Raw genomic sequence first — 27,211 nt, 5'->3', positions numbered from 1 at the left:
CCTATGTAGCACATGGAGTGTACTTTACTCGCCACTAGCAGAGTTGGGAACCAAAATAAGTCACAAAAATATAAAAGTAACCAAAATAAGTCACTAGTTTACTAAGTAACTAAAATAAGCTTAGTGGAAGAAAAAGTTCCACTATATCCAATAATTTAAACGTTTTCCGTTAGTTTCATAATGTTTATTTTTAATATATAACCGAACTTTTTCTTACACTTTATAAAGTGGAGTTTTTTCTTCCACTTTATAAAGTGGAACTTTTTATTCCATTTTATAAAGTGAAACTTTTTATTCCACTTTATAAAGTGGAACTTTTTATTACACTTTATAAGAAGATTATTTTTCACGTCTTGAAGAAGCTTTTTCAGTGTTGTCATATAAATTATATTGATTTGATATGTCATTAAAACGGAAAAAAAAATTTCATTATGTATTTTTATTATTTTATTCTGAAAAATCTATTTAAGGACGTTTATACATAGTTGATAGCACTTACAACATAAAGTCTTCTATATTTGTTCATTTCAAATTGGGATGGCGAAATTATACATGACGGAAATACCATTTATTATAATTGTCCTCCAAAACACAATGCTAAATATCCAATAAATGTCTGATATCATAAATTTATTTCATCAATTTATAAAAGAATGGGTATAAACAGTACGATTATAATTTGATTATAGCCGGAAAATACCCTACTTCATTTTTATCACAAGGACAAGTAAATTTTGGAGAGTGAATTATATATAATGACGAATCGTTGACCGACTTTTTAAGGGTTCCAAATGACTATATAGATCAAATCAAGTCAACAATACTTGGAATCTATTTTAGGAAGGAGCCTAAGATTAGTCAACAACGTTCTCCTTTATCGGTCGATGTTCATCCCTAATTAGAAAATCATAATAGCATTGATGGATTTCCGATAACTCAATCTACCGATTTTCCTAAAATGACTCATTATCAAAATACTCTTACCGGCCGATATGATTTTGATTTAAACAAAACTATCAATGATAGTGATCGGTAATGCTCAATTATTATATTTCAATTATTGTTTGTTGATTTTGTCAATTATTTATTAATTTATATTAATTATTATTCTTATTATTATATATTTTGTAGCGGTTTACCTCAGTAAGATAAGGATATTTCTCCAAGTTATGGACTAAATAATTATTTTGGTCAGTCCTCACACTTTCAAATGACGGAAAATGTTGGGACATCCTCAAATTTTCATGTCTCGCCTACTTTTGATGCAAATGATTATCGCTATGTCTAACACTTAATTTTTTAAGTGAATTTTTGATGCAGATAACCATCTTTAAAGTGATTTTTTTTGGAAGCCATGAAAAGAAAAAGGAGAGAAGGTGAAGGTGAAGATGAAAAGGTAACTTTTTATAAAGTGGAAGATTTTCTTCCACTTTATAAAGTGGAATAAAAAGTTTCACTTTATAAAGTGAAGAAAAAGTTCCGTTATATATTAAAAATAAACGTTATGACAGTAACGGGAAACGTTTAGAAAATTGAATATAGTGGAACTTTTTCTTCCACTAAGCTTATTTTAGTTACTTACTAAAATAGTGACTTATTTTAGTTACTTTTATATTTTTATGGCTTATTTTGGTTCCCAACTCCCACTAGCAAGTGAGACGAGTAAAAAAAGTATTGTTATTTATTTTAACATTTATTTAATTAAAATATTATTTTTTTCACTTTATCTGTTTTCCTTTTTTTAAAAAAAAATAAAAATTAATCATCTTTTGTCTACTTCTATCCAGAAGTTCTCAGACTCATTTTTAGCTGAGGGGGTTCAAATTAATGAAATTATTGACAAAGGAAAGAGATGAAAACGGAGTGAGGTTGCGAAGGAAGATCGAAAAAGATTAGTGAGAGAAACATCGAAGATTTGACGACGACGGAGGGAGAATCATCGGGGGCATGTTCAAACCCAGTAAAAAGTATCCTATGTGAATACGATGAATGTTGATTTTGAGCAAAAATTAAATGCAAATTACACAAATGGTTGAACGATCGAAGAAGAACATCCAAAGATTTGTTAATATCTTTTATTTTTGATTTGCTAGAGAAAATGATTAGATGATGTTAAAGTGTGTGGGTGGTGGGTATGGTAGAGAGTTGCTGGTGGCGTGAAGAAAAATACCAACACAATTGAACATTGAAGAAGAGGAAGAGAGATTTCGATTTTTTTAGAAAACATGTAGAATAAAAATAACATATATGAAAATAAAAATATTTATATAAAAAATAAAATAATTGACACGTGCGTGTATTCATTTCCCTTCTTAAACATGGGGGTTGACCTAAAAATGGAACACTTTTACCATTTTAAAATTGTTCTAGGGGTTACTAGTGTTGATCTCGTAATCGAATGTTTTAATAATGACAATGCATTTACTAACTAGTCACTTGATGAAAGAAAGAGACGAGATACATCATAAAGCACGAGCTCTCATAATTAAAAAATTTAAATGATTGGTGGAATCAAGTTGATTATGAGCAAATCTAGTTAAGAGAGGAAAGTGAATATTTGATCAATCAGATCAAATTTCGCAGTTTGTAAGAATTAAAGAAAGACATACAAGGAAAAACCTCTCAAGTAAATCAAGAAGGACAAGCGATTAAATCAAGTGACAATTAAGGAGGAAATATCGATCCAGCAGTCAAAGATCACAATTAAGAGAAATCAAATCAAGGGATAAAAATCAAGCCAAAATTCAAGATCATCCCACAAGAAAAGAATTGATTTGTCATGCACATATCTGATATAGATATGACTCAGCAAATCAATTATGAATGAATCAAGGATAAGATCAATGATCCTTCATTCAAACACCCTTGGATTTCTGATAAGAGCATATCCTATATAAACCTTCTCGATCATTGGTGTGAAGTACACAACTTCACTTGAACTTATTTGTAATCTTCTTCCATTTTTGATAAATTTTTGTACACAAGAGTGAACAATTGTAAAAGAAAAAGAGAAGGAAAGATTCTGAGGGTAGGTTATACAAGTAGAGGTAGTGTCCACAATAGAAATTCTAATTTGCATATCAGACAGGATTTGAAGACTACACATTCTGTACAATCAAGTTTGCTCGAGCTCTTAAGGAAATCCTTAAAATCCAAGAAGATTGGACTAGGCATCACATCGATGATTCGAACCAGTATAAACTTTTCGTGTTCATTTAATTTCAACATATTACTCTGTTTTGTATTATTGAACTGACTTGCAGGTGAATCGACTATTCCTCACAGGAAGTTGCTGGACGAATTTTTAATTCACTCTCCCCCATCTTGACTTTCAACTTGGACCTTTATAAAGTTCGAGTATTTTTTTTAAAAAAAGTTATTATAGTTAAATGAGATAATGATGTATTTTCTCTTTTTAAAATTAAGCAAATAAATCAAGTAATTAGTTTTAATATATCAAACTAGTAAAAGTCTAACAAGATGATAATTATCATCCTGTGTCCCAACAAAAGAATAGAAAATTATCATACAAGAGAAAAAGGAAAAAATACATACTCCAATTTACGTTAAAGTTCTTATTACAAATTATGGTGATCATACAACATTTCCAATTAAAAAAAAGGAAGTTATTATGTGAGGGAGAAGGATGAAATATGTACATAGGCATTTAGAACTTTCTGCAAATGATAATAATCATGATATAAATATATTGGATTAACATTTTTTTAAAGTAAAAAGTGTCTTAAAATTATTCTTATACTATTATTTTGTTGATATATCTAATGAATAAATTAAGTACTGAGAAATTAGTCCAATATATTTATATGATTATTATTAATGTAATTGAAGGCCTAAAACAAAATTTTAATTGAGACCTAAAAAATTACACACATATTTATTTTAAAATTATTTTCTAATTGTTTAGATGCACATTATTACTTTAACTATTTTATAGATGATTTTTGAGTACTTTTAATTTTTTTTTAAAATTAGTTTTAGATAAAATTTTATTAATTCAATGCTGAAAAATATTCTTTTACTGAAGCAATCATTATATGAATTGTTAACATAATTCTATATGTAATAAATTGATAAATTTTAAGCAAGAATAAGAGTTAGAACCATACAATCTGACTTTGATAACTTGATATACCTAACTTTGATTGAAAATTTAAGTTAAAAAAATGTGATTCACTTTGTTCAATACTTTTGACTAATGATTCAAACTTTCGATAAAGTATTACTTAAACTTATCAAAGATTTGAAGAAAAAAGAGTGAAAAAGAAATTTTAAAATAAATAATGTGAATGTTAGCAATGAAATGTAATAAGACAAAATAACGTTTTCTTGATTTCTTCCAAAATTGAGGGCCTAAGACATGTACCTAAATTTTATAAGCAAGAGCCGCCCATGAACATTGTCTAGCTATTTAATCAAAGTTCACTCTTGAAATGACATGGTACCATCGACACATGCGAACTAGTTATATTGTTTACCGGCATTTTCAAGACATTTGTACAAAATAAAATTAAAAAAATATGATGCACAATAACATTTACTAGATATTTTGTCACAAAAATATATCAAAAACTAAAAAAAAAATATAATTCATGTCAAATTTTAGTCATATTACAAGGCTAAATATGAAACAATAAACTAAACATTGGAAATTATATAATAACGTTAAAAAATACTTATAAAGGAGATTATTATATATATATATATATATATATATATATATCAAATTAAGAATAGTTAAAAAAATTTGAAACTTTAGAACTTGAATCAATTAAACCACATCATAAATTAATTTTATATCAAATTAAGAATAGTTAAAAAAAATTGAAACTTTAGAACTTGAATCAATTAAACCACATCATAAATTAATATTTTTATTTGTTTTAATTTATCGATTCAATTAAACTTGACAATTTGACTTTTGAGCCACTAATTTTGAGTTTTAACATTACAATATAATATGTCCTAAGGAAAAACTACTACAATAATAAATGTAAATTTGCAAAATTAGAAAAAGTTTCCGAACTTGCTTCAATTTTAATTAAAAGGGAGCCGGAAGAAAAACAAGTAGTGTCGTCGCACCGTAAGATCTTGAACTCCCGGGTCATATTTAAGTTCGTGGAGCGCCTATATTCTCTTCACCATCTCATTACTCTCTAAGCATTCTTCAATCTTCAATCTTCAGTAAGGTAACTGCCGATTTCTCTGTATACTTCTTCTCACTATTTGATCTTTCGGCAACTTCTTACTTCTGATCTTCATCGTTAGATCTAGGGATTTGTTACTGTCCGATCTGATTTTCAATCATTCATCTCTCAAATCTGTACGAAGATCCGATCATTTTGCGTAGATTTCACCCTTTTATGTTGTAATTTTGGTGAATTTGTACAGTGTATGTCGTGTTTTATTGTTTCTAAATTTTATCGCATTGCCGATGTCTATGTAGCAAATGATGTTTTAATTTTGTATACACTCATCTATCTAACAATCTGTACAAAGATCCGAGAAATTTGCGTGGATTTCACCGTTTTATGTGTAATTTTAGTGATTTATACTGTGTATGTCATTTTTCGTTGTTTCTAAATTTTATTGCATTGTTGATGTCTGTGAAGTAAATGATGTTTTAATCTATCTGTCTGTTGTTTGGAATTTTTTTGATGTTTCTTACTGTTTTGAGTTTGCATTCATAATCCAGGTGGTATACGATCTATTGTCCAGGATCTGATACAACAAAATCTACTAAGCAACAAAGATGGTAAGATAAATTTGTATCGATATAGTTGTGTAGATTTGAATGATATGTCATCTTTTAAAAATAAAGCTAGAGATTATTAGCTAAGTAGAACACTGCAATGATAACTATACTCCGTATATGCTGTGCAGGTTGTTCTAGCGGCTTCCATAATTTCTAAATCTGGCAAAGGTATGTCACATTCTACATATGTTTGTGGAGACTATTGCAATGTTAGTTGATGATTTTTTGGCGGAATTCTACTGAAGTCAGAGAATGTACACGCAAAAATTGCTACTCCATCCTTTACACTTTATATGTTTGATTGGAAATGAAGTTTAAGAATAGCATACTTACAATGGCAAAATGGGATAAGATTAAAGAGTTCATGGATATAAGAAGTGTTCTCTTCATTATTAGTATTTTTTTTTGTGGAAGAATGTTGTTGGAGTGTAAAGCTCGAAATAACATTTGACATTAAAGAAGTTGCCGTTTCATTCACATTAATATGTAAGACTTATCTGGTCAAATTTAAAAATTACAGTAAAAGGCAGAGGAAATAGTTCCATTAAGTTATAGCTAGAGGCACCAAAAATAACCTCTAAGAAATGTGATTTTGGACATGTAAAATCCGAGCTTGCAACAAAGAATAGGCTGAACAATTTGCAGTGAAGTACTTTATAAAGGAGTTGGAATGTCTCAAGTTAATCATTATTTGATTAAGAAGAGTTTTTCAACATCTCACTTTTGTTTAACTAGTATTAGTTGCAAAAATGCTGAAGTGTTCATGTTGGTATCATTCTGTTTGATTATTTGTAATGGTTGACACTTGTATTCCAAGTAATATATTTGTCATCATAAACAACTGTTGGTTCATGCAAAATTACATTTTTGGCTTGTTACTTCTTCTTATGATGCTTTTCGGTGTGTTGCTAGTGTAAGTAGTGGTTGTCGTAATAATTGGTGGATTAAAAACATTTCATTCCAAGAAAAGTGCAGAAAAGAATTATTACGCCTTGGACTGCTTTTAGGAATTAGTAATGTTTAATCCTACTTAATTAGTTTGGATGTTATAAGACTATCGTTAAAAGAAATGTGAGAGGTTTCCGCCCATCAAATAAAGAAAAAAACAATGTTGACAGGCTTCCTGTGGTATTCTTCTTTTTAACAGAGGAAGAAAGACAAGGGAAGAGAAAATATGAGTATTTGTGCTGCCACTGCTATGTCCTTCTTTCTAGTAGTATAGATGTGACTAATAAATATAAAATAATATTTTCCTAGAAGGAGAATGGAAGGGAATGAAAGTTATGTAGAAGAAAGCAATAAAACATGAAATGCAAACTTAAACTAGAAAGTAAATGGCAGAAAAGAGACAATGTCAACATTCTAAAAATGAGTTTATAGCTGTAACTGTTTGTCTTTTCTGGCTGCTGTGTTTGAGCGTAGTGATACAATAATGACAAAGCTGGGAAAGGGTCAATTTGTTGTAACCACAAAGGGTCCTATTTCCTCAGTTTGGCTTTTCATATAACTGTGATGTTTCCATCATCTAATTCCATAGGTGTAGGTCAGAATTTTATTCTTTCTTATATTTTCATTTGAAAGGTGTAAGAGCTTCTGTCCACTATGATGTCCCTCTTGTGGGGTATCAGTAATCCCATGATTCTGTTTTGCTAGTTCATTTGATTTTCTGCTCTTACAGAAGAAGCTTCTTTTGTTTGTTTGTGTTAGGACTTAGGATGTGTTACTCAACCATATCTTGCATTTTGATGTTCAATATTCTTTTATTCATGTAATAGGATAGATTTTGCCACCGACAAATATTGACCATATCATCTCATTGTCTTCTGCAGCTCTTGTCTCGAGGCAATTTGTTGATATGTCTCGTATAAGAATTGAAGGATATCTTGCAGCTTTTCCCAAATTGGTTGGTATAGGAAAGCAGCATACATATATTGAGACTGAAAATGTGCGATATGTTTATCAGCCGATAGAATCTCTGTACTTGCTCCTTGTGACCAACAAACAGAGCAACATTCTTGAAGATTTGGAGACACTGAGGCTGCTGTCTAAACTAGTATCCTTTCTCTTCCTCTGATACTGGAGTTATATTATCCTTTCTTCTCAGCATTAGATTGTCTTTATCCGTCTTTGTTCATAGAATATTACTGCTTTTTAATTTCTGTAACCTGCAAAATGTAACTCCAAATTCAATCCAAATAAATCTAAATAAGCAAGTTTTCATATGCATGCTACAATAGACTTTTCTGTAAATGGAGAAGTTTGGAAAATTCCTTGACCATTATTAGGTGCCTGAATATTCTTATTCACTAGATGAGGAAGGAATTGGCAGGACAGCTTTTGAGCTTATTTTTGCATTTGATGAAGTGATCTCTCTTGGGCACAAGGAAAATGTTACAGTTACACAAGTCAAGCAGTACTGTGAAATGGAGAGTCACGAGGAGAGATTACACAAGTTAGTCTTACAGAACAAGATAAATGAAACTAAGGATGTCATGAAGCGTAAAGCCAGTGAGATTGACAAAAGCAAGGTAGTTCAGGAGGCGCATGTCAGCTATGCTAAATGTTAAATTTATTATCTTATTTCATGTCTTGGGTCTATTTGATTGTACCGTTAACATAATTTTCTACACATTTACTTTGCAGATTGAGAGGAATAGAGGTGACAAAGGAGGTTTCATGTCACTGCAATCCATGAGTTCTGGAAGAATTGATACTGGCTTTGGCAGCGACTCAGGCATATCCAACATAGGAGGCAATGGTTCTGGTGGATTTGGTCTACCCCCTGATGTGGACACATTTTCCACCAAATCCAAGGGTTTGTTTTTGAATCACCCTGTCAATGTGACGTGTCTTTGGATCGTTCTAGATCTCTGTAGAGGGGGTGCATCAACCCTTTTTGCATGTTTGCTCGTGCACTTCTTTTACATGTCTTTGTGCTGCAGACACACCCTTCTGATGTTATAGGTACATATACTGTGTAAAGAAGCAGCGCACAATTTTGATAGGAAGGATAAAGCCACCTTTTAAAAAAAACTGAGTTGGGTATATAGTGGTGACCCAAAAGAATATAGTATGAAAAAGATATTTTGTTGTAGGTGATTAAGAAGAATGAAAATGAAGGAGAAGGAGACATCAACTTTCTTCCAAATGTTCCCCTTGCAGAACGGAAGGTTTTGATAAATATGACACACTCGAGAAAACTATCTAGAATCCTACGAAACCCTCGCCTTTAGTCTCTTAAGGAAGAAGGGAAAACGGAACCTCCTTTTGTTTGCCTTCTTCCTTTTAGTTGTGATAGTTGTATATTTCCGACTTGCTGTGTTTGTGACAACTTATTGAGGTGATCTTTCTTGATATCTGAAAAGTTTGCATCTAGATGGGGTTACTCTATCTTGGTTGTGAAGCACATTCCTGTTTATCCTTTGAAATACCAAATTTGCAGGTTCTCTTGGAGAACCATAGAGAACTTTTTGGAAACCAATTATGAAGATGTATCTTATGACAATTTTGTGTACAGGTCGTCCAGCTGCATCTGCTACTGCTCCACCGAAAGGTCTCGGTATGCAGCTGGGTAAAACACAGAAGACCAACCAATTTCTGGAATCCCTAAAAGCTGAGGGTGAGGTAATTGTCGAGGATGTGAGGCCAAGCGTTGGTCAGGCCAAACCAGCTGCTGCTCCACTAACTGATCCCGTCACGTTGACTGTTGAAGAGAAGATAAATGTAACACTAAAGCGTGATGGTGGTCTCAGCAATTTTGTTGTCCAGGGTACTTTGTCTCTCCAAATTCTGAACCAAGAAGATGCTTTTATCCAAGTGCAGGTTCTCTCTCTCTCTCTCTCTCTCTTCAAGTATGCTTAGGCTCCTCTGAAAAGTTCATTGTGGAAACTTCCGTCAATGTCCAATGTCAACAAATTTAGTTATATTCCCTTTCTATGCCAAACAATAAAATGAAAAATAAAATGATGCAGTGTGCATGTAGATTTCCTTGGTGTAGTGTAGTGTATCATTTATGTCCTCTGCAGCCAAACACCGTTTCCAGCTCTACTCATTTGATTGCATTTGATATGCGACTGGCAATCATTTGAAATTTGGAAAAGGGTAAAGAGGAACCTAAATATATTTTTCTGCATTTACTTGCAATACATGACTTCTTCTCTAAGAAAAATTGTAAAACATTTCCAATATGCACTCTTTACAATATAGCTGAAGACTCACTTGGCCCCTTTCCGTCTGAAATGCTTGTACAAACTGGACTGTCTAGCTCTGCATTTGGAAGTCTATCTGACTTTTAGAAGGCATTCGTATTTGCTTTGCTTGTGAATTTTCTGATATTGTAGTTTACTGCTCATTCCATACTATATATTCAGATTGAAACCAGTGGTAATCCAGCAATCCTCTTCAAAGCACACCCAAACATGAACAAGGAGTTGTTTGCAAATGAAAATATTCTTGGCCTTAAAGATCCCAATAGGTCATTTCCCACAGGGCAAGGTGGTGATGGTGTTAGTCTTTTGAGGTGGAGAATGCAAAGCACAGATGAGTCAATTTTGCCTTTGACAAGTAAGCTTCATGAATTTCAGTTAACACTTTTCTAAATCTCAGTGCTGTCTTCTGTGTTTAATTAATGTTATTCTTTATCATTGATTTCAAATATTTTGTCTCAGTTAACTGCTGGCCTTCAGTTTCTGGAAGTGAAACCTATGTGAATATCGAGTATGAAACCCCCGCACAGATTGATTTACAAAATGTTGTAATTTCTGTACCCCTTCCAGCTCTCAGGGAGGCTCCAAATGTACAACAGATAGATGGAGAGTGGAGGTATTTTTTAACTTAAACTCAAGCTTTTGTTCTTCTGTTATGTTTAAGCAATCGCCCTTTTTATCAGGGATCTATTCTCACTGGATTTTAAAACTGAAACTTACACTAATCTTTCTTAAGAAATGGCTTTGCACCGACGACCATGCTACTTTTAAGATGCTAATTTGTTTATTGCTTTTAAAAATGCCCATTTTGCATAACTAGTTTGCATTCACTGCGGTCAGTGCGAAGCAGCTGCTTCATGTTTATTATTTAATGTGGTTTCATATCGATAAGATATTTGTAGAATCATTGGCTTGGAAAGTTCACACATGATGTGGCTCTTCAAAGGGAGGGATGAATGTCACACAGTTATTCCTTTAAATGCTAGCTTCCAATTCTGTTTGCTTTCCTTGACGAAGAAATATGAACTCCTATATTCATTTTGGTTGCACCTTGTAAGAACTATCAAATAAGATTGTTTAGTAGCATGTCTGTAGTGCTTAAGCGAAATTGAGTGGAGAGGAACTGACATGAAAAGGTAAAAAATGGTAGTGGGCCACTGGCTGTAGTTTAAGCTATATTGTTCTACTTGTGTGGTATGATAATATTGAGGAAATTGGTAAGTCACTTAAAATGCAGTGCAGAATGGTATAATTTTCATCCCTTTATTCATAGACCTTATTGACAGACCTAATTGTAGTTGGTATAATCTTAAAAGTACTTGTCTGAGGCATAGATGATTGACTGACCTTATTGACTGGGAACTTGAATGGAACTGCTGGATTTGTGCTGTACAGATTGTCATATGTTCTGGTAGATTTTAATATTTTTCACTCTCCAATTGCAGGTACGATTCCAGAAATTCTGTTTTAGAGTGGTCTGTTCTTCTCATTGACAATTCGAACCGCAGGTTAGCTAATGTTAAAAGTTTGTTCGATTGAAGTACACAGCTATTAATGTTGTTTGTCTTCCAGTCTTTCTAATGTGAAAGTTTGCGTACTTTGCAGTGGAGCACTAGAGTTTGTTGTTCCAGCAGCTGATCCATCAGCCTTCTTTCCAATTTCTGCACAGTTTACTTCTTCGAGAACCTTCAGTGATGTGAAGGTTTGCTCCTAATCTTCCATGTGATGTTGCTCGGTCATTTTGGTGTTTATGTGGTGTAGTTCTAATTCCTCCCCACTCTATGCTGACCATTAGCAGTTAGTGTCTGGAGATTATCTGATGCTCTTGCTACATGTTTGTTGCTATTTTTGATTTATTTGCATGCAATCATTATATCTGATCTGCTATTATACTTGTTCGTTTTCGCATGAGTATCTTCTTCTTGTGGTTGTTATGGTTTACTCTCTTGCAACCTTAACTGTTCAAACAAAGTCGATGGAATTTGCTGTGTTGTGATTCTATGCAGTTGATCTTGTCCATATAAAATTTAGAAGCAATTGTTTTGGTGGATGATGATATTATAGCCTCCTAATTTTTTCTCAGATTACTAGGAAAGAAGTATTATTGCAGTAAAGAAATCAATACTGAATATCAAATAGGCTCTGAGAATAAAAAAAACTTGTCTCGTTTCTCCTAGGTTCGCTTCACTGTCAGCTGATACTTTTGTAACACGAATTGGTTTAAAATTTTCAGGTTGTCAACGTGCTGCCTCTAAAAGGTGGGGCTACTCCCAAGCATTCTCAAAGAACACTGCTGGCCACGGAGAGTTACCAAGTTGTGTGACCATGAGGACATCATAAAATTGTGCCGTTACAGCAAACATTATAGGACTTGTTTTATTTCATTTTTGTTCAGACTTTTGCTTGCCCTTTTCCTTGTTATCCTTTCCCAAAGTTCTTTCACAACATGATCGATCATGTACGGAGATGGAATAACTTTGTTAGGTTGAACTTAGAAAGTCTTGTGCATTTATAGCGTACGCCGATCAACTTACTTTTGCGCAATTGAATTGAACCAAAATTTGAAGCTTCACTGTTTTCTTTATTTGTTCTATTATTTCTTATTCGTTTTTTCTCACGTCTCTTTGGTCATTGAAAATGTTCTTAGTTTACTACTAACGTTAAGTAGAACAACTTGCTAGGATACCATCAGCAGAGACACTTCTTCTATTTACATTTTTAATTAAGTCTGAAGTTGTTGCAATCGACTATCTGGAGCTGTTAAATCTAGAGAATGCTTCGGATAATTCAAAACCAATTAGAAACTTCCGTTTGAAGAAGTTTCCTTTTGTTGGAGAAAAAAAACGTCTTAACTTTATTTTTGAGAGTAAATCAAGAATGTGTACCAAGGGTACTCTTTAACTAAATGAACTCATTCTATTGCATACGCTCATTCTATAGAATTAACTTTGGGTTAATGATATGCCGATCTTTTTCTTTTCAATTAGGGAGCAAATGTATATAAAATAGAATTAGCTTTTATAAAGGAATAAAAAAATTTACGAATACTTTATTCTTATCTTTCAAGTGTCAGCCTCAACCATGTGTCTTCATTGATAGTTTTACACGCACCAATAGAAGTGATACAAACCGACATGCATAAATTATTGAATTGACATAGTAGTAATATACTTTCCATTTCTATTTAAAAAAATCTCTATCATCTTAAATTTTACATCTCTTAAATAAACATAAGTTAATTTATTTTAATTATTAAATAATTAATAATTATGAATAATTTTCTTATGCTGAACAAACTAACACTTTCAAAACTAATAAATTACAAAATAACAAATATTAAAAATTATTTATTTTTAATAAAAACGACACACAAAATAAAAACTAACTACATGCATCAGTCAACTATTTAAAAATAGAAAGTGATAAAGAAACTAAAAGTGGAAGACAGCTGGTGTGAAATGATGATTTTGACTCTTCCCATTATGGGCAATAACTTGGTCCGCCCGCCCTGTACTCGAATCCCCTCTCACAGAAACAACTGGCTCCGCGTTGATGTTCATTTATAAGATCCTCACATTCATTACCCTCTCTTTTTCAAAGTCATCACCATAGAATCAATTAATTTACTCTAAACTCTCACGTTCTATTTTTATTTTTATACTTAAATATTATATATTAACTCTATTATTATATTATATTGTATCATTATTATATCTATAAATATTTATTTTAATTGTTATTTAAAATATATTATATTATTAAATTTTGTTGTTACCTAATAATAATAAAAAATCCTATTTTGTGAAATAACTGAGTTGGTGTGTTTCCATTGTTATTTAATTTTTTTTCCAGTTATATTCTTACATAAAATTTCATAATACTATTTTGCCCTATATTATTTAATTTTAGTCAAACCTCATATCCTAGAATAATTAAAGATATTTTAGTAAATTTTTAAATTATAATACAATATGATTCAACCAAACCAAACAATAAAATGTCCTGTAAACCACAATAAACTATATAGTCTAGCCAAATATTGTATTTACTATACAATATAATAGAATACCGTACAATACATTACATTTTAAAACAACAGAAAACAATGATCCTAAGAGAGTGTAAAAATACCACCAGTCATTAGTAATTAATCATTCATAAACATTGAAAAAATAACAACTAAAAAGAAATACAAAAGTGCCAAAGGCCGGATCTACTCTCGAAATAATGGTGCAGGGCAACATGTCATATTTATTTTTTAAAAATTGATCTAATAACAACACATGCTTTAAAAAGATCTGAACGATACACTTAATTGAATGTTGATATATCTATCTAAACCACTGAATACATTTTTTTTTCTTTAGCAATGTACCCAAGCTCTTGAAATCTAATGTACTATTCAAATAGTAATAAACAGATAAACGTATGGAGTAACATTGTATAAGATCTTCATGAAGCACGCCAAGTGGGGTGTGGGTAATATTTTCACGTGTTAAATTATTTAAATTTGAGGTAAAAATTGAATATGATTCCAATATTTCTGGTTCATGTTAGAATATACCTTCAAATTTTATTAATTCTACTTATTTTTAGTGAATTTTTAAACACATATACATGATTCGAGTCAAATACATGCATATCTACATGTATTACTTTAATCTTTAGATGCTGACATAATAATATGTTATCACTTTATGTGTAGGGTGAATCTATCTCAGCTTACCTTCCAATCAACTTCATTTTTTTTTTGTCCTGACCATGCTTTTCAACTCATAAAACCTATCTCTACCTCATTTCCACATCATATTTATACACACATTTTCTTGGATAGCTTCTAGTCAAAAGAGAAAATGGATGGGTACACCAAGATCAATGGAACCAACAAATCAAGATCCAACAATTTCTCAGATCTCCAATCTATACCCCAACACCACAAAAAAACCAATGAGAATCTTAGCCCAAATCACACTGTTTTTCATGATGTCATAGATCTTGAATCCATGCCCAAAAGCCAACAAAGCAAGAACCAAGAACCCCATGATGAGAATGAGAATGAGAATGAGAAAGAGAATCAAGATGCCATTGCCAATGAAGAAAATATGAAGGGCAGCAACAACAATCCTAATGCTGTGAAGTTGAGCAGGGCTTGCTCTGTTTCATCAGCAGCTTCAGCAAACAGGTTCAGACTAGAAAGACAAGGGAGCAAGAATACAACTACATCACCATTTGAATCAGTGAAAAGAGCTTTCTCAATGAGAAGATCTTCATCAGTTTCTGAGAAGTACTGCAGGATTCATGATCAGGGATTCACCGTTTCGTCTCCGATATTGGATGATGTTGCTGAAGCTCATGAGGATAGTAGGGAGAAGAAGAAAAAGAAAAATGGAAGAGGCAGAATCCTAAAAGCCTGTAAGCGCCTTTTTGGAATCTGAAAGTCACCATAAAATGAATCATTTCATTCTTTTTCTTTTAAAAGTAAACTTAATCCAGTACTTCTGCTTTTTCAAAGTCAAAAGAGTTCTTTAGTAACTGGGGCTACACAATGAAGAACATATGGAGTATTATTATATTGTTCATTACTCCCTAGTCCCCACACTCACCATTTTGGCTTAGCTCATGAGTGGAGAGAATTCAAGATTTAAAGTCCACAATTTCAAGACGGATGTGAACTAATATATATTTATAGTTTTGTTTTCTTTTGCATATACATATATAGTTTGAGTCGGACGGTGTGAGTTCAGTTCAATTCACTCTAAATCTCCCTCTGATTTCATTGTCGTAAGAAGAGAAGTTTGTATGTGTATTGTACTCAAGGGAGACACTCCTACTTGTATCTTGAGAATGTTAAATCTTTGGCATTTTATCTTTTCTCTTTTGTGAGCTTCTTCTTTTGTTAAATCTTATGTAGTATAATAATAAGCATAAAAAGTGGGGTTTTATAATCTTAGAAGTTATAAGTGCAAGTTGAGTTTTGAGTTAAATTTGTTCAATTTGATATTCAACAACAACATTTCCAGTGTAATCCCACAAGTGGGGTTAGAGAGGGTAGTGTTCATATAATTAAGTTTAAATTTTTAGTGTTCTATTATATTTTAGATGCTTAATCCCTAATTATCTAACTGTCGAAGTCAAATTCACATGTTTGACTATGAAGAAGCTTATTGAGATCCAAATCTAGGCATTAACTAATGACTTTTCAATTCAAAGCCTTGCCAGTAGTTATAATAGTGATATAACAATTGTCTGGGAAAGTGAGGTGAACTTTTGAGGGAACATGGGTCCAAAAAAACAAAAGAAAAAGCAAATAAAAGTCTAGATAACAAAATAAGGAAAATGAGTTTAAAATAAGTATAATTATCAACAAGCATGTGGACATCAGACAATGAAGACAAAAATGGAAGTACCAAGACTTCACAATTGGTTTCACACAGGATCAATTATGAGGCCATAAACTATTAAGCACAAAACAATATAATAACACAATCCTTGTGTCACAAATATCAAAATCAGACACTGAGCAGGTTTCTTAATTGTTCAAAAATGATCAAGCAGTGGAGAAGGACAACTCAACCCAAGACTCTTTTTATATAAGATCATCTTTGTCTACTCTTCACTCTCCAAAAATGATGAAGCACCAGCATCCGATCCTCCAAAAAATTCACTGCTTTTGAAGGATCCGACACGCACCCAACGAGTCCAAATCAACATAGCATGTCAATACTGAATTTAATGATCCCTTTGAAACATTGTTATCTAATTGAGTCTTTACCTTTTTCCCATCCTATATGTAATACAAATATACCAATTTTGACTAATCATTCTAAACAATAACTATACGATAATCGAAGTACAAGAAGCAACAAAGTAGTAAAAGAAATCAGATGACAATCTTCTGCGAACAAGTCATTTAAGTTAAAATACTACAACAATTTACAATGGAACACAAAATCATATATCTCTCATAATCAAGATAGTAAACTAGAATCAACACAAGATAGAGGAAATAGTTTCACACACACACACTTACAAATTTGAGTAGAAGAAAACGATAACTGGTGTATTTTACTTACATATTGACTTGTGTTCACTCTTCTAGTACCAAGCACTTAAGACCCTCCCAACTTCAAAAGAAATATATGCATCAAGGCAAGCATAACATATCTGTTCACGGCTAAGCCAGCGCTCATCCCAAGCACTGGTTATCACACTCTTGCGCTTCTCAATCTCTATTCCCGCAATTTTCCTCCCCAAATGTTTGAGCCCCGAATTAAGAAGCTTCTTCTTGTTCAGTTCCTCTGCCGCCCACTCCCGGAGATCAACAATGTCCGATACTTCAAGATTATAGTCCTCCCACAGCTTGTCCACGTCACTATCAATACCAACTCCAACGAATGTGTAGTCGTCGTTGTTCAGGAAGTGTCGGAGTCGGCGGGGGATGTGTCTGGAGTGGAGAACTTGGTAGATGAGGCAGGATTTTCCGACACAGAGCTGGATAGTGGCGACGGGGTTTCGGTCGGCGACGGGATTGGATTTTGGGCGCCACTCGATGTCAAGCCCTACAATCAAACGGTGAAGACGGGATCTGTTTTGGGATTCGATTTTTCTGATCCATGAGGCGACGGAAGAAGGATCAACGGTGACTATAGTTTCGATTACAGTGTCGTCCAGAATGACATTGTAGATTCTGTGGTTACAATTGCAGGCCAATTTGTACTCGCATAACTGCACATCCATGGCGTTCAAAGGCAAGAACCGAATCTCTCTACTCTTGATGTGAATTTTGAAGCAAGAAATACAATTAAATCAAGTGGCTTGTGAAGTTCGCATCAATCAAAGATGTAAGAGTGGAGGTGCCACTAAAATTAAAGCACTAACTTCAAAGTGTAGTACAGTGAAAAAGAATTTTGATGAGTCAGCTAATTTGTTCTATCTATATTACGGAAAATGGTGAAAATTACTCCCAAGCATGTGAAATAGATGATTTATATTCTTTATTAATATCTCATATAATCACTCATTCTTATCTCGGAAAGTCCCGTGACTTTCAATTTTAACTCAAAAGTTACTCAACTATCTCTTCTTCTTTAAGAAAGCACTCAACTTTGAATTTTAACTCAAACAACTATCTCCTCTTTTCTCAAAAAGTCACTCTCTATTTAATTATTTTTTAAATTAAATTTTATTGAAATTAATTATTTATATAACAAATTAAAATTTTAAAAGATAAAAAAAAAATATTTAGTGACCCATTCACATATCCGACCCATTGAAAAATATAAAGTGGATCATATTATTTTTTTAGTGGATCGAATTTGGTGGATGAATTACTAAATGATTTTATCTTTTAAAATTTTGATTTGTTAGATAAACAATTAATATCAATAAAATTTAATTTAAAAAATAATTAAATAGATTGAGTGACTTTCTCAGAGAAGAAGAGATAGTTGAGTTACTTTTAAGTTAAAATTCAAAGTTGAGTGACTTTATGAGAGAAGAATAGATAGTTGAGTAACTTTATGAGAGAAGAAGAGATAGTTGAGTAACTTTTGAGGTAAATTGAAAGTTGAGTCACTTTTTGAGAGAAGATTGCATAATTGAGTAATCATCTGATGTATTAACTTCATTTTTTGATTAAAAATCATCTTGCTTTATCCTAAGAGACCACATATACCTCAATAGTTAACATCTCACATTTTTATTGACTTAACAAGCTACGTGAAACTAATCCTTCCACCTAAGCATTATCAACTAGGATTCATTACCAAAAAATAAATAAATTAGACCTTTAGCTACGACCAAAGTCGCCACAAAAGCTCAAAAAATCGTCACTAAAAGCTTTTAACATAAAATTCTAATTTTGCGTATTTTCTTCATTGTTTTTTTAAAAAAAAAACAAAAATGATATCAATTAAGTAGGAGTTTGAATTCACTGTATGTTTTATTTTTATGTCATATGTACACGTATAAAATGTACAATGATGCATTATATAACAGGAGATGTGAATCGAGAAGTAATTTTCATTATTTTTGTAATAATATTAGATGTTTTTAATATTGATATTGCAAGTTATTTATTTTAGAAAATTAGGTTGCAATCGAAAATTGATTGTCATATTTTTTTTGTTGAAATAACAGATTTTACTAGTTGGAGTCTTAGTTGCCAATAAAAATCACTCATAACCTTTAATGACAATATTTTGAGATTTAGTGGCGACAAGGTCAAGTTCTTTTGTAGTGAATCTTACTTGGCAACGGTTAGGTGATTAGTCACATGTGGTCTGCCACGTCACTAAAAAATTGAGGTGTTAACTTTTGAGGGTATTTGTGGTCTCCTAGAATAACGGTGGGGGTATTTTTATCCCAAAATGTAATGGAGGGTATAAGTGATTTATTTCGCATAGTTCAGAAGCAATTTTCGTCCTTTTCCAGTTATATTATATTATGGAATGAAATATTGATCAATTAAAACCTTTTGTGCTAAGACATTAAAAGTTTAGACAATGAGAAATGAGAATGTTGTTGAGGTAGATTTGTTGATATATTAAAAGAGATAAAATTTGTAGTAAAGATAGAATTGGAGTGATCTTGATGAAGGGTAAAATGTAGAAAATGAAATTAATATGATTTAGATATGTGACGAGATGAATGGATGTTCATTGTGAAGGCTTGAAATGTTGACGATATGGTTACATGTAACGTGACATGACACAATTTTATGTTATCAATGACATGATTTTAGATAAGAAATAATGAAAGACATGAATTAAAATAAAAAATTAGTTAAATAGTTGAGAGTACTCTCATTTTATCTTTGATGCTAGTAGTCATAATATTACTTAGTTTCTTGTTATTCTAATTCTGTTATTATTATTTAGTGTTTCCAGCACTTTGAGTATCATATTGTTTTAGGATGGTGATTGTTTCATTTTTTATGTCATTTTTTTTAGCATTTTGTCTCTTTTTTTTTTTGGATCAGCTTTTATTTTAAATCGCTTTGTAATGTTTTTTTTTTGAGCTACTGGTATATGAAATAATTTTTCTATCTAGTGAAATTTATTATAATTTTTTTTTTAATTTTAGTTATAAAATTATATTAAATATATTATTATTTAAAAACGTAAAAATGTCATCCCGGCTTGATACTATTACCCAAAAATTATGTACATGTTAAGTTGACAAATACACCACACTAATCGGCATCCTAATTGGGTCCAAATAATCAACGTACCCTATTTTTCAACTTAATACTGTAATATGACATGACTTTAAATAATACTATGATAGAAGGTTAGTTGTATGTAGTAGAATGCTCTCATTATTTTTTTTAGTATTTTCTTTGATAATGATTCGCTAATATTAGACTTATTAAATTATGTAATTATAATAGAAATTACATAATTTGATTTAAATACTTGACACAAATTCACATAATATATGTATTTTCCGTTGTTTTAATTTCATCCAACAAATCCTCCGTGTTAGTAACAGAACATAAAGTATCTTATCCTTTTTGATTGTTATTCCAAAATAGGCGCCTTACAATTCTCTTTAACATTATTATAAAATACCATAATATTACACAATGAATGTAGGGCAACTCAATTAAATTATCAACCTTTAATTTCCTGAATACAAGGAAACATTTAAAAATCCATTTTTATCCCCCTCAAAAATCGAATCAAAATGAAAGAATCCTCAGAATAATACGAAATACCATAAAAATGTTCACAAATTAATAGCCTATATACCAGAAAGTCCCTTCTTTTTTTCCTGCTATTTTCACTATTGTTAGAACCAGACAATCAAATCTGTGGCAAAAAAAACAAACAATTTATACGTATTATTATAAATATTCAAACACATGAATGTTCTTGTCTTTGTTATCTCAATTCTTGAAACATAGTTATATTCTTAATAATTCTAAATTCTTCCCTTTGTGTATATTAATTTTTTAATTTTTATTTTCTGTTTTTGGCATTTGTTTTTATAATAATGCCAATAGTGGAGGAACCTGTTTTATGTGGTTCACCACTAGGGTCCAGCCCAACCTCCCCTAAGAGTAGGATTAAATTTCTCTGTAGCCAGGGAGGAAAAATTCTTCCTCAACCAGCTGATGGCCACCTCAAGTATGTCGGTGGCGAGACACGTGTTATCTCCGTTCCTCGAGATATAAAACTTTCAGGTAAAAAAAAATGTTTTATGCATTGAACTGTACGGTTTTTTCATATATGTGGAATTGAAAAGACGATGTTTCACCTTGATGCAGAATTGATGAAGAAGCTAACTCCTCAAATTGAAGGTGATATGGTTCTGAAATATCAACTAGTACACGAGGAGCTTGATGCATTGATATCGGTTAAAACAGAGGAGGATCTACGCCATATGTTGGATGAATATGATCGCTGTGAGAGTGCAGGGATCCCGAGACTACGTGCATTTCTGTTCCCAGCAAAGCCTGTTGTGGTGGATCACCACACAACGCCACCAGAACCTTTAGAACAACGATACATCGATGCGATTAATGGTATAATACGTGCAAGGGAAGCAGGGATCAGGATACAACAACAACAACAACCAGCTCTAAGCATAAGTCAAGCCTCTTTTGGGTTTTCCTCTGCTTGTTCTTCACCAAGATCTCCTGACAGTTGCACTACTGATGGTGTTAATCATGAGTCATTGCTGCAAAGTATTTTTCAAAATAGAAGTCAATTGCACAAAGTGCAGAGTTCCCCTAGCTTTTACAATGTCAGTAACCAGCAGCAGCATGGGTTACATCAAAACTTGCACCAACAACATCACTATTACAACCATAGACAACAACAGCACTACAATGGTTATCATTTAAACAAACATAGTCATGGTCCTGGTGATCCAATCAAAGGGCCAGACAGGTTGTTTTCTGTTAGGTCTGTTGGTCGAGCGGAAGGGTTAAGGTATCACATGGATCCTAACCAACATTACTATCAATCACCCTCTTATAGGCACAGCCGTGGTGGTGGATGTTGTATAAAATGTATGCATTTTGATGACTATGAAAGGAGAAATGGAAGTATATCGCCGTGCAGTTACTCTATAGAAATAGGAAATGGTTGTGCTTCTCCAGGAGGTTATTCTGTGGAAAGAAGAACCAGTAGTCTTTCTCCCAGTCCCATTCCATTAAGCCCTCGCTTCTCCAATATGGCTGGTTCAGGGGATACTTAAAAACTCTTTAAGAGATCATCACACACACACACAGGCCCCAACCTATTTGGTACACCTTATTGTACAGTAAATAATTATATTTCATTATATCATTTATCTTTATCATATCATATTAGAAGGGATGTACATTCGTCTTTTGAATTTTACCATGGGCTTTGTATAATAAAAAAATACTGAAATTCTGATGGAACATCATTTTGTACTTGCAAGGCAGGAATTCTTCTGCTAGGATTTGTCCATTAATGATAGCATCAACATCAGGTATGAGATTGAAAAGATAAATAGGTACTGAGAAATAAATTCAAATTCATTTCACTCCAATAACAGCAAGTAATCCAAGAACACAAGGAGCTACAGGCAAGGATCCAAAAGGTCCCCCTACCTATAGAATTGTGGAAAAGTAGGGTGAGAGAACCAGAAAGGTCAGTTTCTCTAACCTTAAGGTTTGAACCACTAACATTTTTCTAAAAATATTCATGGGTAGACAGACACTGTTTCATTTTGCAATCAAGAATAACCCCACCTATCTCAACACTTCTAACCTCTAGTTCCCCTGTATGAATAATCTTTTTAGCATACCCCATTCCACCAGAAATTGTCCCCCAAAATCGTAATTGTGCACAAAGTTAAATCCCTTATACACAACCTAAGCAAGAGTATAAAAGCTGAAAATTAAATATAGCCTCAAAATTGCTCTTCTATGCTCACTTGCTGTCGGTGAAATCAGCATCAATTACGTCATCTCCATCAGGTCCCTTCCCAGATGATGATTCTGAAGGTCCATCAGCACCGCCAGGTGCTGGACCAGCACCTGGTGCAGCACCAGGCTGGTTGTAGAGTGACTGACCAAGCTGCATTACTTCTTGGTTAAGGGCAGCCATAGCATCCTTCATGGTCTGAGTTGAGCCTCCTGAGATTGCTTCTTTAAGCTCTCCAAGTTTAGCCTCAACCTTTTCTTTCACTGGCCCTGGTACTTTGTCTCCAAGTTCCTTCAACTGCTTCTCTGTCTGGTAGACAACAGAATCGGCCTGGTTCTTCGTGTCTATGGCGTCTCTCTTCTCTTTGTCTTCCTGGGCAAATCTTTCAGCTTCTTTAACCATTCTCTCGACCTGTGTCCATGCAACCAGAAATCCCATCACATATGAGCAGCAAGGGGAGCTAAAATGGAATGACACGCAAAACATATTGCTCCATATACAACCAACGGCAATAAAAGCCAATAATAGAAGGAAAAATTTGAAGAAAAAGAAAAGAGGCAAATTCCAGCAACTGATAAACACAAAACAACTCGTCGCACAACGACCTAGCTAGAATTCCTAAAGGAGATGCAGTACCTAGTAGAATTTGAAGTCAAAAACATACCTCATCACCGGGCAATGTGCTGGCACCTGTAATGGTGATGTCTTGCTTCTTCCCAGTACCCTTGTCAATAGCAGTCACGGAAAGAATACCATTGGCATCAATGTCAAATTTCACTTCAATTTGTGGAACCCCTCTTGGGGCAGGAGGAATTCCATCAAGCCGGAAGCTACCTAAAGATTTGTTGTCCCTAACAAATTCTCGCTCTCCTTGGAGGACATTAATTTCTACACTTGTCTGACCATCAGCAGCGGTAGAGAAAACTTCTGATTTGGAGGTAGGCAATGTTGTATTTCTTGGAATGATCTTTGTCATCACACCACCAAGTGTTTCCAAACCAATGGACAATGGTGTGACATCTAAAAGGACAATATCGCTGACATCTCCGGCCAAAACTCCAGCCTAGAATAATGAAGAAATTGAGATGTGCACCAACATACACTAATCAAGACCAGAATACAAGAACCAGGAACAAACAAAGGTCTTACCTGCACTGCAGCACCAAGAGCAACGACTTCATCGGGATTAACTGTAACATTGGGGTCCTTTCCAGTCAATTTCTTAACAAGTTCCTGAACAGCTGGGATACGTGTAGAACCACCAACAAGGATGACCTCATCAATATCGCTGAAGGAGAGCTTGGCATCTCTCAAGGAATTCTGAACAGGAGTTTTAAGCCTAATTGCAGAACAAGCGCAAAAAAACTGACATCAAATCCTCTAATCTTGTAAAAGCCAGCAACTTAACCATTAAAGTTTATAAGATATAAAAGGAAGTGTGTTATACTGCTGTTACCTGTCAAGCAGATCTGAGCATAGTTCTTCAAATTTCCCACGTGTGATAGTGGTCTCAATGTGTTTAGGACCATCAGCAGTAGCCGTAATGAATGGTAAACTACAACAGAAAATGTAATTTCAAAATCAACGTACTACACCCCCAAAGGGCAAAGAAGAAAAATAAAGCTTGAAAACGTCATACATACCTGATGTTAGTCTGGGTCAGCGATGACAGTTCCATCTTAGCTTTCTCAGCAGTCTCAGTCAGACGTTGAAGAGCTTGTTTGTCCTTTAGAAGATCAATACCTTCATCCCTTTTGAAACTTGCAGCAAGCCAATCAACAATCCTCTGCATGAGTGGAATACTTCAAAATTACTTTTAGCAGGTACTAGTGATTTAGAGGTAAATTGCTCAATCTAGTGACAAATACATTTTCGTTAAGGGGACAGAAAATAAACCTTGTCAAAATCATCACCACCAAGATGGGTGTCACCAGAAGTTGACAACACCTCAAAGACACCGTCACCAACCTCAAGAACTGCAAGAAAAAAATTTGTTACAATTGCCACAAGCATGAGTTCACAGAGACATGGATAAAGTCAAGTCATTAAGTCATGATGTTAAAAGACATCCTATAGTAGAATCCCCCACACTACATAGGAAAGCTACAGTAGCAAAAACCCAGCACAGAGGTCATATAATATAAGAAACAACAGTTAAGAGTTACCAGCTATAAGCCCATTCCTAAGAATCTTTCAACACACAGCTCAAGCTCAAAAAGTTATGGGATAACCAGCAGTAAAGAGCAGCTACTAGCTCAAACCTTTAATTTTAGTTTCTATAAAGTACCCCTACAAGCTTGTTTTTAACCTATCCCCCTTCTCCTATAAATTATGGCTGAACGTACAGCATGATTGTTGGAAACTCAAAGTATGAAAATCACCAAACTGGTCGCAACAACATAGCCACGCACGAAAAGCAGGGAACAGTCTCAAGACACAACAGAGCTAACACCCAGGAGGGAACCATAGTGCAATTATTACCTGATACATCAAAAGTACCACCTCCAAGATCAAACACCAAAATTGTTTCATTACTTTTCTTTTCAAAACCATAAGCCAAGGAGGCAGCAGTGGGTTCATTAATTATCCGAAGAACTTCTAATCCAGCAATGCGACCTGCATCCTTAGTTGCTGTCCTCTGAGAATCATTGAAGTATGCAGGAACCGTGACAACAGCCTTGGAAACCTTGTCATTCAAAAATTTGGATGCATCATCCACCAACTTCCTCAGGACCTAAACCAGAAAATAAAATCATCAGTAAGTCAACAGAACCATGGAAGCAAACTCATAATAATGGTCAGCTCACTTGACTATGGAACCAAAAAATAAAAATCCAAGAAATAAGTATCAGGCAGTATGCTCAAGTCTCTATATGCCCTCTTTTCTAATCAACTTTGCAATAGTGTCACATAACTAATGCTTTATTGAACAGCAAAATCATATTGTTCACACTAACTACAGCAAAAGGCATGTAAATTGATGAACTTCAAGATCTCAAATTGCAAAGACAGTCAGTTACACTGCCGGTGTTTTTGACATGGAGTAAAAGACTATCTAAAAAAATGTACACCTCCTCCTGCTGCCATATGGAGGAATATTTTCCTGGACTTGAAGTGAATGTTACATTAAACTGTGGACTATGTTGTCTCATAGGAAAAATAATGTTCTTTTACAATCCCCGACTTCTATTACATATCTCTTACTTCAATCAATACTTAGATATTACGAGGTAATCAATATTTAGATATTGTTGCCTTCTGTTAGAGCGTTATCCTAATACCTTTTCCTACACCTTGCAATATCATCTGTTATCAACTCTTCTACCTATTCTATACCAAAAGCGCCCTAAATGTTCAGACTTGCTCAAGGACCACAGTTTCCTTGTCAGGATGGTCAGAAACACCAGCTGCAATCTCATTCTAAGCATACAATTAATACTAGTCTAGACATGCAAGACAAATCTTAAGCGTGTTTATGAAGCAGAATACAAGATTGCTTATACCTGAGCTGAAATTTCTTCAGCAGCGAATGATTTGCCAATGGCAGGGCAATCAAGCTTGACATTTCCATTCTCATCTCTGATGACATTGTAGGAGACCTGCTTCGACTCCTCATCCACCTCATTCATCTTCCTTCCAATGAATCTCTTCACTGAAAAGAAGGTATTCTCCGGGTTCACCACAGCCTGACGCTTAGCAATTTGACCAACAAGCCTATCCCCACTCTTAGTATAAGCGACCACTGAAGGAGTTGTCCTCTGTCCTTCAGCATTCGTCACTATGGTAGGCTTCCCTCCTTCCATAGCAGCCACAGCAGAATTAGTAGTCCCCAAGTCAATTCCCACCACCTTCTCCGCCACCACACGCATCGGTGCATAACCACCGTTATTCCCCCGGCTCTTCTTCTGCTTCAATCCAAAAGCTAGGGTTCTATTGTTCAGCTTTTGGCCCAAAAACAGAGACTTTAAAGGTTTTCTAGAGGAAGAAGATGAATTAGCGAAATACGTAGCTCCAAGAGCATGAATTTGAGCAGTTGAAGACGCCATAGTAAACCCCTACTAACCCTAAAAAGAAAGAAGAATTGAGAATTTGGGGATTAGAGGAAAAGGCGAGTTGGGAGAAAGAGGAGTTGAAAGCAAGTGTAGAAGAAGAGAAGATAAGGAGGAGGGTGAGGGTTAGGTGAGTACACGTGGACGGTTCTAGAATCATCTTTTTGGCTTTGCACGTTTGTGATTGAAATTAAAGCTTCTGATTGGTTCATTTAATATTGGGCCCGCTCCTCAGGCCCAATGGACTTATATAGGCCGGTAACCACAAACTTTTCTCTTAAT

The 27,211-nt window shown here is 33.8% G+C and overlaps 4 protein-coding genes across 4 annotated transcripts; 2 read left to right on the top strand and 2 right to left on the bottom strand.

Moving 5' to 3' along the window:
* Positions 1–5,048: 5,048 nt before the first annotated feature.
* On the top strand, positions 5,049–12,574 carry LOC107006198 (coatomer subunit delta-like). The gene is made up of 12 exons (XM_015204812.2): positions 5,049–5,207; positions 5,714–5,773; positions 5,902–5,941; positions 7,603–7,826; positions 8,059–8,301; positions 8,417–8,588; positions 9,291–9,595; positions 10,144–10,336; positions 10,441–10,594; positions 11,424–11,486; positions 11,584–11,680; positions 12,212–12,574. The coding sequence occupies exons 2-12, from the start codon at positions 5,771–5,773 to the stop codon at positions 12,299–12,301; spliced, it is 1,584 nt and encodes a 527-aa protein (XP_015060298.1). The 5' UTR covers positions 5,049–5,207; positions 5,714–5,770; the 3' UTR covers positions 12,302–12,574.
* A 4,275-nt stretch (positions 12,575–16,849) lies between these two features.
* LOC107009929 (Werner Syndrome-like exonuclease) lies at positions 16,850–17,898 on the bottom strand. Its single transcript, XM_015209229.2, has one exon. It carries the CDS (start codon positions 17,713–17,715, stop codon positions 17,074–17,076), a length of 642 nt encoding a protein of 213 aa, XP_015064715.1. The 5' UTR covers positions 17,716–17,898; the 3' UTR covers positions 16,850–17,073.
* Positions 17,899–20,584: 2,686 nt separating this feature from the next.
* Positions 20,585–22,372, top strand: LOC107025813. The gene is made up of 2 exons (XM_015226570.2): positions 20,585–21,163; positions 21,248–22,372. Exons 1-2 carry the CDS (start codon positions 20,974–20,976, stop codon positions 22,180–22,182), a joined length of 1,125 nt encoding a protein of 374 aa, XP_015082056.1. The 5' UTR covers positions 20,585–20,973; the 3' UTR covers positions 22,183–22,372.
* Positions 22,373–22,468: 96 nt separating this feature from the next.
* Positions 22,469–27,025, bottom strand: LOC107001250 (stromal 70 kDa heat shock-related protein, chloroplastic). Its single transcript, XM_015199377.2, has 8 exons — positions 26,384–27,025; positions 25,362–25,614; positions 24,777–24,856; positions 24,524–24,666; positions 24,337–24,435; positions 24,030–24,219; positions 23,545–23,943; positions 22,469–23,291 (listed from the first exon to the last, which is right to left on the bottom strand). Exons 1-8 carry the CDS (start codon positions 26,924–26,926, stop codon positions 22,887–22,889), a joined length of 2,112 nt encoding a protein of 703 aa, XP_015054863.1. The 5' UTR covers positions 26,927–27,025; the 3' UTR covers positions 22,469–22,886.
* Between the last annotated feature and the right edge of the window lie 186 nt (positions 27,026–27,211).

The sequence above is a fragment of the Solanum pennellii genome, chromosome 1, assembly GCF_001406875.1.
Source record: "Solanum pennellii chromosome 1, SPENNV200".
Classification (NCBI taxonomy): Eukaryota; Viridiplantae; Streptophyta; class Magnoliopsida; order Solanales; family Solanaceae; genus Solanum; species Solanum pennellii.
Note: the sequence above shows the minus strand (reverse complement) of the source record. Positions and strands in the feature narration are given on the sequence as shown.

Bases quoted from the DNA above. Each gene is read 5' to 3' on its own strand.
- LOC107006198 (XM_015204812.2), top strand. The intron at 11,487-11,583 runs GTTAGCTAATGT...CGTACTTTGCAG, and splicing joins ATTGACAATTCGAACCGCAG to TGGAGCACTAGAGTTTGTTG. The intron at 11,681-12,211 runs GTTTGCTCCTAA...TAAAATTTTCAG, and splicing joins GAACCTTCAGTGATGTGAAG to GTTGTCAACGTGCTGCCTCT.
- LOC107009929 (XM_015209229.2), bottom strand. From the start codon at position 17,715: ATGGATGTGCAGTTATGCGAGTACAAATTGGCCTGCAATTGTAACCAC.
- LOC107025813 (XM_015226570.2), top strand. From the start codon at position 20,974: ATGCCAATAGTGGAGGAACCTGTTTTATGTGGTTCACCACTAGGGTCC. The intron at 21,164-21,247 runs GTAAAAAAAAAT...ACCTTGATGCAG, and splicing joins TCGAGATATAAAACTTTCAG to AATTGATGAAGAAGCTAACT.
- LOC107001250 (XM_015199377.2), bottom strand. From the start codon at position 26,926: ATGGCGTCTTCAACTGCTCAAATTCATGCTCTTGGAGCTACGTATTTC. The intron at 25,615-26,383 runs GTATAAGCAATC...TTTCTGGTTTAG, and splicing joins CTGAAGAAATTTCAGCTCAG to GTCCTGAGGAAGTTGGTGGA. The intron at 24,220-24,336 runs GTAACAGCAGTA...TTCTGCAATTAG, and splicing joins TGCTCAGATCTGCTTGACAG to GCTTAAAACTCCTGTTCAGA.